Source organism: Orbicella franksi, chromosome 6 (assembly GCF_964199315.1).
Source record: "Orbicella franksi chromosome 6, jaOrbFran1.1, whole genome shotgun sequence".
Taxonomy (NCBI): Eukaryota; Metazoa; Cnidaria; class Anthozoa; order Scleractinia; family Merulinidae; genus Orbicella; species Orbicella franksi.
The window spans coordinates 32,071,290-32,087,796 of record NC_138150.1 but is presented as its reverse complement, the minus strand read 5'-3'; the positions used below and the strand labels follow the sequence as shown (position 1 = coordinate 32,087,796).

Below are 16,507 nucleotides of genomic sequence, written 5' to 3'. Positions count from 1 at the left end.
ATCCTCTGGATTTGTCCTTTCACTTCACAGAGGGGGAAATTGCATGGTTTAACTCGATGCACAATTTGTACTCTATTTTGTCGGGAAACTGTAAATTACTTGTAAATACTCCTAACTACGGCTTTTCACTGATAGACAGCCTTGAAGGTTACATACATGCAAAATTATGCTAGATGAAGAAATGAAAATAGAAAACATAAAAAACGTCTTCAAAAGAAAACACGAGATTAACCCTATAACGTTATAATAATATAAAAAAATATATCTTACATAAGATCTAAGGTGACAATGATGGGAAAAGATACCATGTCTGTAATTGATTATTTCACCGGGGTATTAAGTCTTCAGTTTAGCAGACCATAGATTCTTTCGTGAGTTTCTCTATCACCATTTTATAGTCTTTCATTTGTTACATGTAGCTATACTTGAGGTCCACAAAAATTATTTGTTTCAGTGGCATGCCTGTAAACTAGCTAAGCTTAGTGCTTGTAGAGCTAAGTGTGTCACCACTATAAATAAGATTTACATTTTACGTTAGTAAACAGGAGATCAGGAAGCAAATGTTCTATTTATTTGTGTACGTAGACTTAACTAAGTCGTAACGTAGTTCACTACTTGATGCTTTGAGGAATACCTTTTCAAACATGTTAGCCATCAAGTTCAAAGAACGAAAATCATACCCATGCCGGATGGTGCTTGGACATCAGATCTGAATTAGCATATATTTTCACGCTTTTGTTGAACTGTTCGCTTTTTCCTTAGTTTTCTGATTTGATCAAGAAAGCATCCTAAACACTCAGGACAGTGTTTTAACACATGTCAAAACAACTCGACGTTTTCCAAAAATACCAGGGCGTCGTATTTTCACCTCTCCTCTGGGTGTTTGGAAATTTGGTGGAACACGATCTGTCATGTTTGACATATACTATACCAAATCACAATTCAAGGCTTTAGATGGAATTGAATTCTTACCATTGATAAAGTCAGTTTTTAATCGTAATTAACTGATTTTCGCTCTTTAAACTGGTGAAAGCGTTAGCCTAAGTTCAATTAGATTGCATTTCGTCAGGCCAACAGCCAATCTTTCTTAATCAGTAAGATTTTGGGAGATTTCTGACCCCTTAACACCGTCCTTTACTTAAGAAAGAGGGAGCTTAAGAAAACAACGACGTCAACGGCTACGGCAACGTCGCTAAACAGAAGGTTTAAGGAAGGTGCCTACTAAATACAAAGGTTTTTTCGCCAGGTGAGGACCACGCGGAAAAAGTAGATCTTTGCAAGGGCTATTGGAATCCACAAAGAAAAATTGGGGTAGCCACGCATTTTTTCGAGATAATTAGCCTTGAATCTTAACAAAAATGCTGACATCAGCATTTCTCTGAAAAAAGAAGGAAAGGATACTTCTCCACAGATTTCCTTAGAATTCGCCTTTACACACAGAAATGCACTTGCAAAACACATCTATAACGATCTTAAAACTGCATGGTAAATGGTAACATAAAAACCATTTTTGGTAAGTTTTTTTTTATAACAACATCGCTGCAACAGCGCTTTTAGCATGTCTGATAGTCTTCCTCTGGTTCAGTTAAAATACAGTCTAAATACCTTTTGCTCACCACCAGAAACCAGTCACTTATTGAATAGGCTTGCCACTTCCATTTCATAACATAAAATGTAGGGGTAACCACGCGTTTTTTAAAGTTATTGATCTTTTTTTTAAACTTTTACGGTGCCCGCTACACTGTTTCCTGTCGCCTCCCCAGTAAGTAAAAAAATTGCGTATCTCGCACTTGTTTTGCGTGCGCACTACGCCATCTGCAGGTACATGTTCACGGTTGGATTTCAGTATAATTTTCGACAGATGACAGCTAGTTTTTCAGCTGGAAGACGTTAACAGTAAGTGGTTAGCGATATGCTGCTATTCTGGTGTTCCTGGTTTAAGTATAGGTTCATTAAACTTGATTTGGTCACAGTGGGAAAATTTTGCTTTCATTTTAGTCGTGTACTTGGTAGCGTAGTTGATTGCGTCAATGTCAACCCTAGCGCGCGCGCACGCTTTAACTATGTCTTGCGTGATGCGCAGAACGTGTGCGCACTAACAAAAGTAGGCACCGTCCTTAATGAGCAGAACATTGGCTGTGCCCGTGCGTTATAATTCTTGGTACATTTCTTTGCCGTCCTCTGCAAAACAACAACGTGAAATTCTGCGTTGTCTGGAGAACGTGAACCACGACGGCTAATTTTTTAAAATTTTATTTCGAATTTATCGATGTGTCCTAGATTCAGTTTCGTGATAGCTTTGATAGTGATAAACGAAGTAAATGACTTTGGGCACCTCGAGATTCATAGGTAAAATATAAACTCATTTTTTAATAGACGTTGTCCTCGGCGTCGCCGTCGTGGTTTCTTAAGCTCCCTAATGGTATGCGTGCAGCGTGCAACTATCGAGTTTTATATAATAACCCAAGTTATCCTCGCATTTTGATTGGTTCTAGCCTATGATCTTTTAAAGGACAGACGCACGATTGACGTCATTATTTCAAAGTTTTCCCCTCTGTGTTTAAAATGGCGGAAAGTTTTGACAATTTAGATACCATTTTACGTGACTGGGGAAAGATAAGGTACAAAAAAGTCTTGTCGAGGCATTGAACAGGTACGAGAGTCAGGAAGAAGAAAGAAAAAGCCGTGTCTTTCCTAGAAAATGACTCAGAAAAAATGCTCGAGCAGTCTCAGTCGGCAGTCGAGAGAGACTAAACCAAACACAAAATTGGTCTTGAAATTACTTTAAGGTAAGAAACCATTGCTTTGTCTCGAATTTAAATAAACCAATAAGCAAAATGTTTATGTCATTAATTTATTTAAAAATTTCAACTTTCCTCAGTCCGGCAAAATGATTGTTGACACAGTTTGATGCCAGGAATTAAACATCAAAACATCATCAGTTTAAATAAACACATAAGTTTAAGTTTAACCTTGTTTTCCGACGCGAATGTTCCAGTCCGTTTCAGGGCACAGTAGCGAGAAAAGCAGAGCTCACTACAGCTCACGGCCAACTGCATCGCAGCTATAGGTTGTCTCCGACACTGTACTATATCAAACTGATTTGAAAATCACCAACCACAGAGGAAACAAATTTCCACCATCACTAACGCTCCTTTCATACAAAACTCGAATCGAATGGCCTCCAGTGTTGACCACATCCGCAAGTTTTCCGAGCGTATTTTTTAAACTCCTGCAATATGCAAGACAGCATCCAAGCTTTTCGGCTCTCAGGGCTGCTCTGGTGACAAAAACTGACCTGACTTTTCAGCAGTTTCTTTAAGATTTGTAGATTTCGCAGTTCAATTCTGCTGTCGCTGTAAGTTTTCATTCCACGTGAAGCGACGCTCGAGTCATGCTTGACAGTGGCGTGATTTTCCTGGACCAATCACAATTCCTTGCTACGCATAGCAACCAATGAGATTGCTTCATTTTGTATAGACAATAGATTACGTCAAATGCCTTTTTTTCGTGTTCGCCAAAGTGGGCAAAGGCCCGCTTTCGAGTTATGTTGAAAGATTTTGAAATAAAAAAAGCTTTTTCTGTTGTTTCTTTATTGTATAAAACAAATAGATTCCATGTTGCCGTGAGTCTGTTCAGTAGTAGATCACAGAAGATGTCAAACCGTGGTAAGAACATCAGTGACATACTCGGCTATCGCCTCGTATACCACTTATTTATTCTTACCACATTTTGACGTCATCTGTGATCTATTACTGAACAGACGCACGACAACATGGAATCTGTTTGTTAAATGGATGCACGCGGGAGGTTGCTAAGCACGAAAGAAGCGTAAGAGTCGCACAAGGCGATAGCCGAGTGCGACTCCAGCTTCCTGAGTGCTTAGCAAACCTCCCAAGTGCATCCATAACTCGATAGTTGCACACTGCACGCTTACCATTTCTTTTATAACATTGAGACTTTTGGGTACGTTTTCCTTTCCCCTTTCGTTTTAAAGTTGATGAGTTGTGCGTCTAAGGTTGAACTTGAACACATAAATGGCTTTTAAAAATGATTTCTGTCACTTTCGTTACGTGGTAAAATAAGCTTAAATGAACAGAAGACTGAGGCCTAAAGGGAAATGTCAGAAATGTAAGCTTATATTTGTGCACGATGCAGTCTTTCCTTCGAGCGGCTGTTTCTTCAATTCACGATCGAGCGATCGACGGGCGTTCGAGCAAAACTAAAACCCGGGAACTAAAATAATTCATCAGAAACTACCAATATTTGATAAAACTTCATTTATTAAAGCTCAGAAAAACGTTTACCTTAAACGTTTTTGGAACAGAAGGATTTCGTATGTAAGACTTCACAAACAGAGATTTGTTAAAGCTTTCTTGTTTTGTTCGCCAAATGCATTTAAACGTCTTTCGATGCCAGAAAGGTTTTACAATGAAAGCTTGTGCTGAATTTTATTACAAAATTCTCTCTAAAATTCCCGCTATGCATTGCTAACCTCGAAAGGTTGATACAGACCAGTTTGTTGTTTTTTTTGGTCCATCGCCGAGTGCCGAGTGCCTTTGTTCAACCAGCCGATTCAACTCCTGTTCGCTTAAATTCGCAAATTTCTTAGATGGAGGCCCGGCAAAAAACTTAAGCTTGAAATTTGGTAGCTCACAGGAATAATATTCCTCATCTCCGAAACAATTATTAGAATTTTCCATATTTTAGAAGAAGAAAAATAGGAATTATATTTTACATCGATAAAAAAAAATTGCCGAGAAAAAGTACAAATAAACAAAGTGACGTCAGCGTGCAACCCACGGGCAAATGGATCGAGCTTATTAAAGCCAATCAGAGCGCGAGCTTCGCCAAGGCTATGTTTTCAAATTAAAGGAAGTGTGACACATGTTGTTTTGTGAAATAGTTCTCAAAATACCATCAACGTTTTTAACAATTCATCAGTAGATTGACGTAGTCATCCCATTTATAGTATTGTTTATTTTTGGAACGTTGTAGAAAAGCAATTATGGAGACAAGCAACAGCTGTCACATTCGCAAGCCATTCATTCCACTTTTTAGAATCATTTTTTCCACTTATGAGGAAAAAGTATGCAGATACATGTTAGGCTGAACTTTGTTTTAAATATTGACATCATTATTAACTTTTTTGGGGGGAAGTCTTGTAAAAAAATTTCGTTAGAAATTGCAGTTTAACTCAGTTGAAGTTTAGTTAAATTCATAATAATGTATTCGTTAAAGCACCCATGCACACCATGTTGAACAAGAAATAAAACAGAGTTAATTTTTTCCCAAAGCACCCGTACAAGCTCAGTTTGGGATTAAAAATAATAGCTATTTGTTTAGTTTTTAGCATGTCATTGCTATTTCTTTACTCGCCATATGTTCATCAGATTTTCGCGACACTTGACTTGATTAACATCAAAAAGGGAATCTATTTTGACTGATCGGAAAATGGTGGTCAAGATTAAACTTTCTAAGGAGAAAAAAGGTAAGACTTTTAATTTCATTTTGGCTCTAATTGCATCTTGCAACAGATGAAAACGTTATAAACAGGATTTATAAAATAAGTATTTATGGATTCTGAAAACCTTTTCAAAATAACCTGAACCTATATGTCAGTTTTTAGACACACGTTCTCCAATGTGATTACTTGACAATTGATTAATGCTTTAGCGTGTATCGTAACTCGTTAAGGCACAGCTTAGGGCTGGATTCAATTGTCTTAAAACATTGCCAATGAAAATAACAACACGAGGTTAACTTTGCTCATGCTATATATACTGATATTCAATATATATGGCAGGTCAGACTAAGTTTTATAGCCCTCCTTTCTCTCTTGTACAGGGACAAGTGCCCAAAAGATGCTGGAAACGGTTGTGAGCCACCTTAAATAATTTTCATCCGGATTAGATTTTTGGCTTTGTTTGATGTAAAGACACGATTGATATTTGACTTTGGGGTATATTGGCACAACCAATTTTGAACTGTTCCCCAGATAACCCTACAGCTTAACTTTTTATTCTAATCTCAGGCGTGTGTGTGAAGATACTAAAAGGCTTCATTCAGACTGTGATCGTTGTGTTGACACTTCTTCCCTTTGTGGATAGTCTGGTTTTCGGAACACCATCTAATTCTTATTCAAAACTACATGCAAATCGGTTGTATGAAATTCACAAAGATAAGTACTGCCTTTGTCGTCAAAGTTTATACATCTAAAGAACCGATTTTCGCAAAATCATGAAAAATGAATAAGCTTTGAAATGTAAATGACTACAACTTTAATTTCAAACTTCGGAGCCCCGTATATGTACCTTTGTCACTTTTGTTTGGATTCAGATCATGTCTGCTTTTAAACAAAAACAATAAACGAAGTATGTTGGTTCAGATTAAGACAACTACTCTGTTTGCACTGGATACGAAATGATTGCAACCACGCAAGCTACCCACCTTAATCATAACTGTTTGAAAACTCAAAACAGATTCTGCGATACGTGTTGTTAGTATAGGCTTTTCTTGTTCTTGAATTTTACATAAAGTTTCATTTCTGATGAAATATCTTACCTTCAGGTTTCAGGCTTCTTGGTCACATCATAGAAACTTCAATTAATAGTGAGTTTGAATGTGGTTTGCGATGTGCGAGGAACAAGAAATGTCTATCATACACTTGTCATTCTGACGGCCACCATGACAACAAAATATGTGAAATGAATAACCAAACACGACTTTCTAAGCCAAAGGACTTCAAAGCAACCAAGGGATTCACTTACTATGAGAAAAGTGAGGCAACAACCACTTTCATTATTGCTAACGGATCTGTATCAGATTTATAGTTTACTTGTCTCGTCCATGATCCCAAAGTTCTTATATAGCCAAGTGTAAAAGTCATCTAGCATGTTTTTACATTAAAATATTACGGGTCTAGCATGGCATGCCTTGTCGAGCTTGTGCCTTGCGAGGAGTGTATCACACAATTTTAAGGCAAGATCTTGCAAATGTCAATTTCAAGATGCTTCGTCCGGGTTATGCTTTGTTCTGGTGTATGACACCTCACTCTCACAGTGCTTCTTTCCACCCAGGTGTATGAACGGGCACCGGCGAATTTAATGCTAGGGGGTAACCCTACGATGGACTAGCATCCCAACTAGGGGGATGGGGTGGGGTAGATATATTTCGTCATGCTACAGAAACCGGAGAAAAGCGTCGGCCCGATGGGCCACTTAATTCGTTCGTATGCAAACTTTAGCCTACCTAACTCGTCCGGGCTGCGTATATTAAATATGATGTTTAACAAAATTATTCAAGTTCGTCACGAGAAGATCCCTAGTCCTTCCCAATCTACGCGGCGTTTACCATCCATTATGAGGTTCTTTTTTTTTAAAAGATAACATTGCAATGTGATAACATAGCGCCACATGGAAATAATGATTTTTCGTGTACAGCTTTAGTACCCGGTTGGTATTTTCAACAGCCTGGTCATTCATGTAAGAGCATCCGGGACTCTGGAAACTCTAAAGGAAACGGAGAGTACTGGATCGACCCCGAGAACAACGGAAACCCTTTATCAGTGTACTGTGACATGACAACCGATGGAGGTAGGAGAATTGACTGTTATTTAAACGATGAATTGGATCAATATCTGAAATGAAAACGAAAAAGTGGTTCCAGATGGCAGAGTTTTCACAAACAGTTGAAACCGAGCTCAAACTTGGTTAATTCAAATTTCTCACTATCTCAAATAATATTCCGTTGGATATGCTTTTTTCTCATTTGCTATCTCGAACCCCAACCTCCCCGAGTGAAACCATTTTCGAGATAACCGAGGTTGAGTTAGATAGCGAGATGATATCATACTGGCGACCCCTTGTAAAGTTCACCTTTCCTCTTCAATTTCATAGGATAGGTTAAAATGGGTTTTAATTCTTACAAGATACAGGCGCAGCACTGTCCATAGCCAAGAGACTTTCCAGGAAAGGCGATAGGCCTCCGACGCAGACGTTCTTGTGGCTTGCAAGATTATGTGACAAGCACAGAGAACGTCTCTGTAGGGGATCAAAATGGTTTAAATTTAGAAAGAAATATCTAAAGGGTACCCGATGTCTTGCTTTATGCCAGTCAGTGTGTCCAGAAACTGACAAAAATGTCCTTTTTTAAGTCAAAAAAATTATTGGCATTTGCATTTTTTAAACTACGACAATTTCTAAGCCATAAGGGGCATCAATGGTCCCCGTATGCTTATTGTACAGTTCCCCATGCCAGCACCCAGGTTCTTGCATATGGGTGATAAACTAAGCAACACCACGAAATAGAAGATTGTCTTCTTCTTATTCCCATTACTCAGTATTCCCACATGATAGCGAAATAACAGGATGTTAAAATGGTCATTTCAGGTGGTTGGGTTCTTATCTTTTCATGTTTTTCTGATATTCTAAATATTATGTATTTCAGGAGGCTGGCTTCTGATCTACAACATTGTGATTGACGGCACCTCATCGCCTCCCACCACCTTGGGTATTGAGACATCATACCGCGGTATCAACCATTATAAGAACAACAACATGGTTCTAGCAACGAGCGCCTTGAAAGAGCTGAGAAAACACTTGTCCTTCACTCAGCTGAGATTCCACTGCAGTAAACGACTTGGACGTACGTTCCATGTTACCACGGTCACTAACAGCACTGGTAAAGCTGTAGTCCAGTACTTCAGCCGTCAGACCGATGCTAAGCCCTGCGCCTGTGGATCATTTGTAAGACTGAGTGAAGACAACTCATTTCTTGCAGGGGATTGTGCCAACTGGGGTTTAAATACATCCAGTGGTTTATATAAAGTTGATAAATGGGGACACGATATAGTGCCTGAGTTGTATAGATATCCAGCATTTATTTCACACTTATATCACTGGAGCGCACTTCCACATCCGCACAGATGGGAATGTGATGATGATAAGTCTGTAGATGGCTCTACTCTTTCATCTGGAGACTTCTGGAATATTTATGTCCGTTAATCAATAAGTAGTTTGGATGTTTCTGAGAATTTCAATCCAAAATAAATTTTACGTAGACGTAGCTGCAAACTCATGTCAGAAAGGGCATAGTTAATGCAGTGTCATTCAATGCTGGAAGCAAATAAGTGTAAGGGATGTGAAGGGCGAGAAAACGTGTTCAACTGAGTCCCCATTGGTTTTGGTTTTACTTCTGATTGCACGACAAAGTGGTGAAAAGTGCGAGGTTTTTAAGTGTTATAAAAGAAATCAGATGCAAATTACTTTGGACAGTCGTACTGATAATTGGACCGGGTGTCGTAAGATTCATAAAGATAATAGAAGTGGGTGGTGTCTTATTCGGTCTGTAATCATAGGAGTGATTACCAAAGTCGGACGATTACGTAACGGTAGTCCGTATAGTTTAATCACGACTATAATAACATACAGGATTGGACAACATGAAGTCGTTTTACCAATAAATCAAAGCAATAACAAAATGTGATGACCAACGTCTTGATGAAATCTAAAATTTTAACAGTTCAGAGTGTTTTGACCAAGATACACAGGGAAAGGAATCTATTCAAGAACATCTGTCCAAGACAGAGTGCACAGAAAATGACGCGTATTGTCCAGTTACACTGTCCAATTAGGGTAGGATAGGATAGGATACTAGATTTAAACTGTCCAATTACACTGTCCAATTACACTGTCCAATCACACTGTCCAATTACAAGTATGACGCGTATAGTGTTCTATTTACGGTAAAATCGGGCTTGTTGATAGCTAATCGGATTCATGATTTGTTATAGCTTAGATTACAGTTTAAACTGGGGTAATTTGAGGTAATTTGTAATTATAGTTTGAATATTCGTTTTGGATTTTTATTACTAGAACTTATCAGACACCTGGAGCAGAACGAAAGTCTATGTGATCCTGGGGTGGGTACTCCTATAGGAAACATTAGGACATGCTAGTCGTCTCGCTTAGGGTTGTAAATCTCACTTAGGATATTTAGGACAAAGCGCCACTACTTTTCGCTGTATACTTTTAGAGTCAATCGATGTAATAAAGAAACGCTTTGCTTGCCGTTTTAAGTGATATCTTTAAGGGGTCAAATAAAGCTTGCCTCACGCTCAGATTGGTCTCCTTCAGGGCTTTCATCCAAATTTTCCCACCAGGATCTCCGACCTTTCGACATGGTAGTTCCCCTTGGGGTTACATCTAGCAGGGCAACAACTGCCTAGTGTGGGTGTGTGGTAGTTAATGTTTACTTCGTACGACTATCACCCAACTCACACAATTCGATGTTATAAACAATTGACGCTGTATTTTCTCTAGACTGATTTGAACAAAGCTCGCTTTACGTTCCTGGATCATCAACTTGAATTCGATAAAGGTAAATAAATCGCTTAAGCAAATTAGAGAAAAGCTGACGTTTCGAGCGATTAGGAATTCGAAAAAGCTCATTTACACTAATGTTAACACGCGTTTAACGTATTAAGGTAGGATGAATCCCCCATATAGACCATATTCTCAAGGTGATCTGATCCTGTCAAGTTATTTTTGGATACAGAATCCTGTTCGTCTGGGGATAATGTTACCATGCGCGTTACGTGCATGCTTTATCGGCGGATAAAAATACGTGGAACTGAGTGGCGTGGGCTTTCCACGTACTGTGTAACATCCGTCATAGGATCGGCTATTCCTAGAGTCCCCTGGGATTTCTTGAGCCGCGAATAATCTATTAACTGAAAAGGGATCGATTGCCTTGGGAAGAAGTCTTATATGGGGGACTGACTCTCACACGCTTCGCCATTTCTTGTCAATATATACGAGGCTATAAACTAGGCTTGTGTTTGACCTTATCAGTTGGTCGCTACAAAATATAAAACCGACATGACTTCATGTAACTTAATGTTTTTTACTGGAATCGTTTAGGGGTCAACTGAAGCTTGAGGGCACCAATATTGGTTTCCTTAAGGTCCTTGAGAGGCTTAATCCATTTTTTCCGACACTAATCCCTACAGCTTTACATGTAATTTACAAAGCCTATGAAACTTTTCTTTGGAACAGAACGCCTATGAAGTGATAGTTCACTCTGGGTCAAAAAGTAAAAAAAAGAAAAAAAGCTGATTTCAGTCCATTTTGAAGTTTATCTAATACATGTTCTGCGTTTTCACAGTTATAAGTGCAAGAGCGACTGTCTGCATGTCGAATAAAGAGATGCTGTGTAAACTAGTAGGTTTAAACAGTTTGCAATCTTCAAAGGCCTTGTTTTTGTTCATAAGGCAAAAATTAACTCTTTTGGTCTGAAACTGGAAAGAAGAAACACGAAACAGTAATTAAGAGGCAATCATGGAGAAGAGAGTCATAAAATCCTTCGTTCGGTATTTGAGCTCTTTTTTCTCTTTTATAGAATGTCAGACGTATGCAAGGTGCTGAATTTATGATATAAGTGTCGCGAGACTCACTGCTGCGCAAGTTGTGGTCATGGAAACTATACATCAACAAACAAATATTTTGAAATTAAAAATTAAAACTGCTGTCAAAAATCCCAGTTGGTAGTCACGAAACTACAGTTTATCACCGACTAATCTCCGTTAGAGGCTTTACAGACCCAGAAGCTCGAGTGATTTCAATATTTCAAATATACCTTAAACTAGCATTTATTATTTTTCTATAGTTTTTTTTTAAATAGCTGATCGAGATAAGCCGAACGTACTATGAAGTTACAAGACAACTGTTTTTCAACTCTATTATATTACAAATAAACAAAACCACAAATGGAATGTTTTCTTGAAATATACTAATTAATTGTCGAAGACTGATGTTTTGAGAATTTCTTTACAAAAGGACATATGGAGCACGATGCTAATAAAGAGATTGCTTTGCATTTAGAAAACAGGAAACGTTGCTAGAGAGTTATGAATTACAAGGGGGCATGGCCCAGTCGTTTATGGCTCAGTAATTTTTAGGGCTACAGTTTTCTTGATCGCATTATCAACCGACCACAAAATAGATTTGCTTTCGCACACCCCAAAATCACGTCTTCGCGCGTATCTCTAAATAACTATGCTTAAAAATCCCTTAGCTTTGTTAGTAAACAGCTGCGTGAGATTTACTCTACATAGCACCCGGTGAGCTAATTTTGGGACGGAAATGATGGCCAACAAAAAAGTCAATTTGTTTACTATTCGCACTTTATTGTTTGTTGCTAACTAAGAATTTGTTCTCCAAATTTTCATGGACGAAAGCACGCAACGGACTTGAACATGATTAAGTTTTTAAAACAAAACATCCATTAGAATATCGCCGATCTCAAAATGGGCGGAAAGGTTAAACTTTTCAACGAGAGAAATGGTAAGGTTTTTTTTTTTATTTATTGCATCTTACGATAGTTAGAAACGCTATAATCAAGATTTATGACATGTGAATTTTTTACTTAATGTTGAATTTTGAGAAATATAAAGCGCTATCAAAATAAGCGGACTACGGTATGTCAATTTTTAGAGACACTTTCGATAATGCGATGTACAGGCAGAGATGTTCCATATAGGAACACCATGCAGTCCGTGAAGACTGCAAAGAAATGTGTGGTAAACTGGAAATTCAACCCCCCTTGTTATGTATGTTATCATAAGTTGAACAAGTCGCTAAATTTTAGTCATATTCTTGTTTTTGGTCGTCTTTCATGTCGCACGCTATTGAGTCAGTTTTCAAAACAATGCAAAACACAAATGACAGCACACCTTAAGCATGAAATACCTTCTAGTTATTGGCTATCAAAAAATGAAGCGTTTCTTCATTCTTCTAAATACTCCCGAACTATCGAGATTAGAAGTTCCATTAGACATAAATTATTAATTGGGTTGCTTTAAGACTTACAACATCGTAACAACTAGTAAATGAATGTATCTCGATTTTAAGAGGCTTTTATTGACAAGAATTGTTGACATTTGATTCTGAGGTAGTAAACAATTAAAAAACAACGCATACTTAATTACAAATTTCAACATTTTATTCCGTTGTCAGGAGTGTACATAAAAATGATGGCAGGATTAGGTCAGGCTGTAATGTTTGTGACGATACTTCTTCCCTTCGCCGTGGAATCAAACGTGACTCAATTCTTTGAAACTCGCAAAGGTGGGTCGTTTTTGTCCTGAACAGAAGTCCAGTGAACATTTTTTAACTTCCATTTAGAATGACATAGGCTACCTTCAGATTTCAGGTTTTTTGGTCACGTCATAGAAACTTCGACAAGTGATGAGTTCGACTGTGGTATGCGATGTTCAAGGAACGTGAAATGTCGGTCATACAACTTGCCATCCGACGGCCACCTTGGCAATAAAACCTGTGAAATGAACGACCAAACACGACGGATGAAACCAAAGGACCTGAAGCCAATCAAGGGATTCATTTACTATGAAAAAGGTAAGTAAATCATTTTTTTTAAACTTACCCGAGCATAATCTGCCCAAATCGTGCGTGCTAGTTATATAAACTTTGCAATTTCCGAAAGTGGTCGACTTGTAGGGCGTTCAATTCGACCAAAAACTCTGGTTTGAATTCCAGAAATTTCCTGTGTAATAGAACAACATTTCCCGGAATTTCCGAAAAAGGATACAACCTCCCGACGCAAACCCAAATTTTCGAAAATTTCTTACTGGGACTTTCCCTTCCGTTTGATTTTCCTCTCGGAATTTCAGGAAGTTCTAGATTGCAGTTCGCATTTCGAAAATTCAACAATTTTCGGTTTTTCCAGAATCTTTCGGAGGAAATTCTTTACATTTGCTCCCATTTCGAAAGTTCCAGAATTTTTGGTTGAATTGAATTAAAACGTTCCTGATTTTCCATGCATTGTTATGGGGCTGTAGGGGTTGGGGGAGGTGGGGGGGAGCGGAAGTGGTGGGATAACCTTAACTACAAGGGAGAACTCTCAGCATCATCACTACCGCAATTTGCGGTTCTTGTGATATTGTTATGGCCATATATTAACGGACAATACTGTATTCTGTATGAAAAACAACTAAGCCTCGTGTGAGAGAACAATCAAAGGATCTCTTTACTATGAACAGCGCTTTTCAGTTACAGCTAATCGAGGTTGGTTTTCCGACCAGCCTGGTCACTCATGTAAGGACATCCTAGATTCTGGACACTCCAGGGGAGACGGGGAGTACTGGATCGACCCCGAGAACAATGGCAACCCTTTATCAGTGTACTGTGACATGACGACTGATGGCGGTAAGTGATATATCATTCTTTGTTGGTCAGTCTCTGAAATGAATAGTGCGAGAAGCATTCGAAATAGATTTGACATTTTGAGTTTTGTTATGCCCACAGTTTACGTAATTATTCAATTTTATGGAAGGCTTTGAATCTTTTGACATAAGACGGAAGACTATGCCAACACCACTTGGAATACAAACCTCCCGTACAGACATTTAAGCGGAACGTCGGAGATTTCTGAAGGACATCAGTCTTTTTTTCGGCGTTGCTCAAATTCATTCTCATGCTAATATTTGTCCTGGATGAACACAACAGGAAGTCCCAGGAAACTAGTTTTACGCAAAAACGTCCTAAGTGACGTCAAACTGCAAATGCCAAGGCCAAAAAGTGGCAATGTGCAATCGTCCTTAAGCTTTCAACGGAAAGTTCTCCTATTCCCTTGCTTCCGCGTGATAAAAAATGATCCGTGCCTTGGCGAAATTAGACACTGTTACCTTTGTTAAGACAAGCAGTTGTTGTTTTCTGATATTTAAAATATTGTGTATTTCAGGAGGCTGGCTTCTGATCTATAACATTGTGATTGACGGCACATCATCTACTCCCTCTACTTTGGGCATTGAGACATCATACCGTGGCGTCAGCCGTTATAACAACAACAACATGCTGCTAGCGACTAGCGCCTTAAATGTGCTAAGATCTCATTTGTCTTTCACGCGACTGAGATTCCATTGCAGCAAACAAGCTGAACATCGTACATTCCACGTGGCCACGCTCGCTGACGATGCTGGTGAAGCTGTAGTCAAGTACTTCAGCCGTCAGACGGATGCCATGCCCGACGCCTGTGGATCATTTGCAACACTGCCTGGAGACAATTCAGTTACCGCAAATCATTGTACAGAATGGGGAAAAGATGGCGGCGTTTATAACGTTGATAAATGGGGACATGAAGGAATGCGTGAGTTGTACAAGTACCCAGCATTTGTTTTCCCTAACTTCCATTGGGCCACTAATCCGGAATCAGGCTGGGACAGATGGGAATGTGATGACCTAGGAAATTCGAATTCAGTATCATCTGGAGACTTCTGGAAGATTTATGTTCGTTAATCACCGAATACTTGATGGACAAAGATTCTTGATCTCCATTCGCACAAACTCGGGTTCAAATAGTGTGTCTGTTAAGGGGATTTCCAGTAAATATGTTTTCTGTTCAGGAACAATCTGTCTCTGTGGGAGACATGGACCTGTCACACAATTTGGAAACCTTCGCCCAGTTACATGAGTTAAGAATTCAAGCTGTAGTTTAGAGAATTTTAGAGTGAGACAAAGAATTTCGCAAATACGTAACATTTATATAGCGTTTCACACTTTTACAAGGTAACTTCAAAATATATCAAAGATTTCAGCTACTGATAACGTAGTAACTTTTACACAATTATGAAAAGATATCTTCAGACAATATGTTAAGAGTAATTATGGAGACATACCCGTTACCATGGCAACAGTACTCATTTCAGAAATGGGCCTCTAATAGACCAATTTCGATATATTAAAATTCAGCCTAAAACAATGGACCTCAGCACGAGGCCCTGGGGAATAAACCCCACAAACTCTGTAGTTATTCCCCAGAGCCTCGTACTGAGGTCCATTGTTTTAGGCTGAATTTTAATATATCGAAATTGGTCTATTCTAAAACTCGGTTTCCTCAAACCAGCTAGTCTGGTAACTTACCACAATTTCACTTATTTTAGATGATATATGCAAGTCGTGGGTGCTCAGCTGTAATTATAAACTCTCACCAAGGTTAGGTTGAGTCGTACGTGTAAATGGAGGGTCGCTGAATTCGTTAGAACGAAAAATTGTCCAAAAAAACTATCTTAAGCCCGAAAAATGATCTGCCTGGATGTGACTGCAAAATCTGTTCATTAAGTTCTTAAACGTGCTGTAAAAAGTCGCTTCCTTCGCTTTAATATTTCGAGTGGGTCTATTAAGATAATTGATTCAAACTCGTAAACTTCTTAAACTTGGTTCTTGTTCGTTTTTGTTATATCTCTTGAAAATAGGAGAGAAAACTATTTATCGAAAAATGTGGAGGTCCATGCCCATTTAAGAGAATAAACTGCATGTGGATTTAACGAACCGGTCCCATACTTTACTTGTTTATATTTGTTGCTTAACGCCTGCTCTCGATGCAAGACGTGGTGTGACATTACCTTGTTCCACTTTTCAATGCTCTGGTTAATTGTGTAACCATGTCATAGTGGTCTTCTGTAACTCGTCTTTTACCTCTCTTTTTCAAA

General features: G+C 38.6%; 2 protein-coding genes across 2 annotated transcripts; both read left to right on the top strand.

The window, feature by feature from the left end:
• Window positions 1-5,454: 5,454 nt before the first annotated feature.
• Window positions 5,455-9,005, top strand: LOC145490624 (uncharacterized). The gene is made up of 5 exons (XM_081469708.1): window positions 5,455-5,491; window positions 6,035-6,109; window positions 6,571-6,780; window positions 7,449-7,595; window positions 8,449-9,005. The coding sequence occupies exons 1-5, from the start codon at window positions 5,455-5,457 to the stop codon at window positions 9,003-9,005; spliced, it is 1,026 nt and encodes a 341-aa protein (XP_081325834.1).
• Window positions 9,006-12,307: 3,302 nt separating this feature from the next.
• LOC145490623 (uncharacterized) lies at window positions 12,308-15,314 on the top strand. Its single transcript, XM_081469707.1, has 5 exons — window positions 12,308-12,344; window positions 13,017-13,127; window positions 13,206-13,415; window positions 14,076-14,225; window positions 14,761-15,314. Exons 1-5 carry the CDS (start codon window positions 12,308-12,310, stop codon window positions 15,312-15,314), a joined length of 1,062 nt encoding a protein of 353 aa, XP_081325833.1.
• Window positions 15,315-16,507: the final 1,193 nt, after the last annotated feature.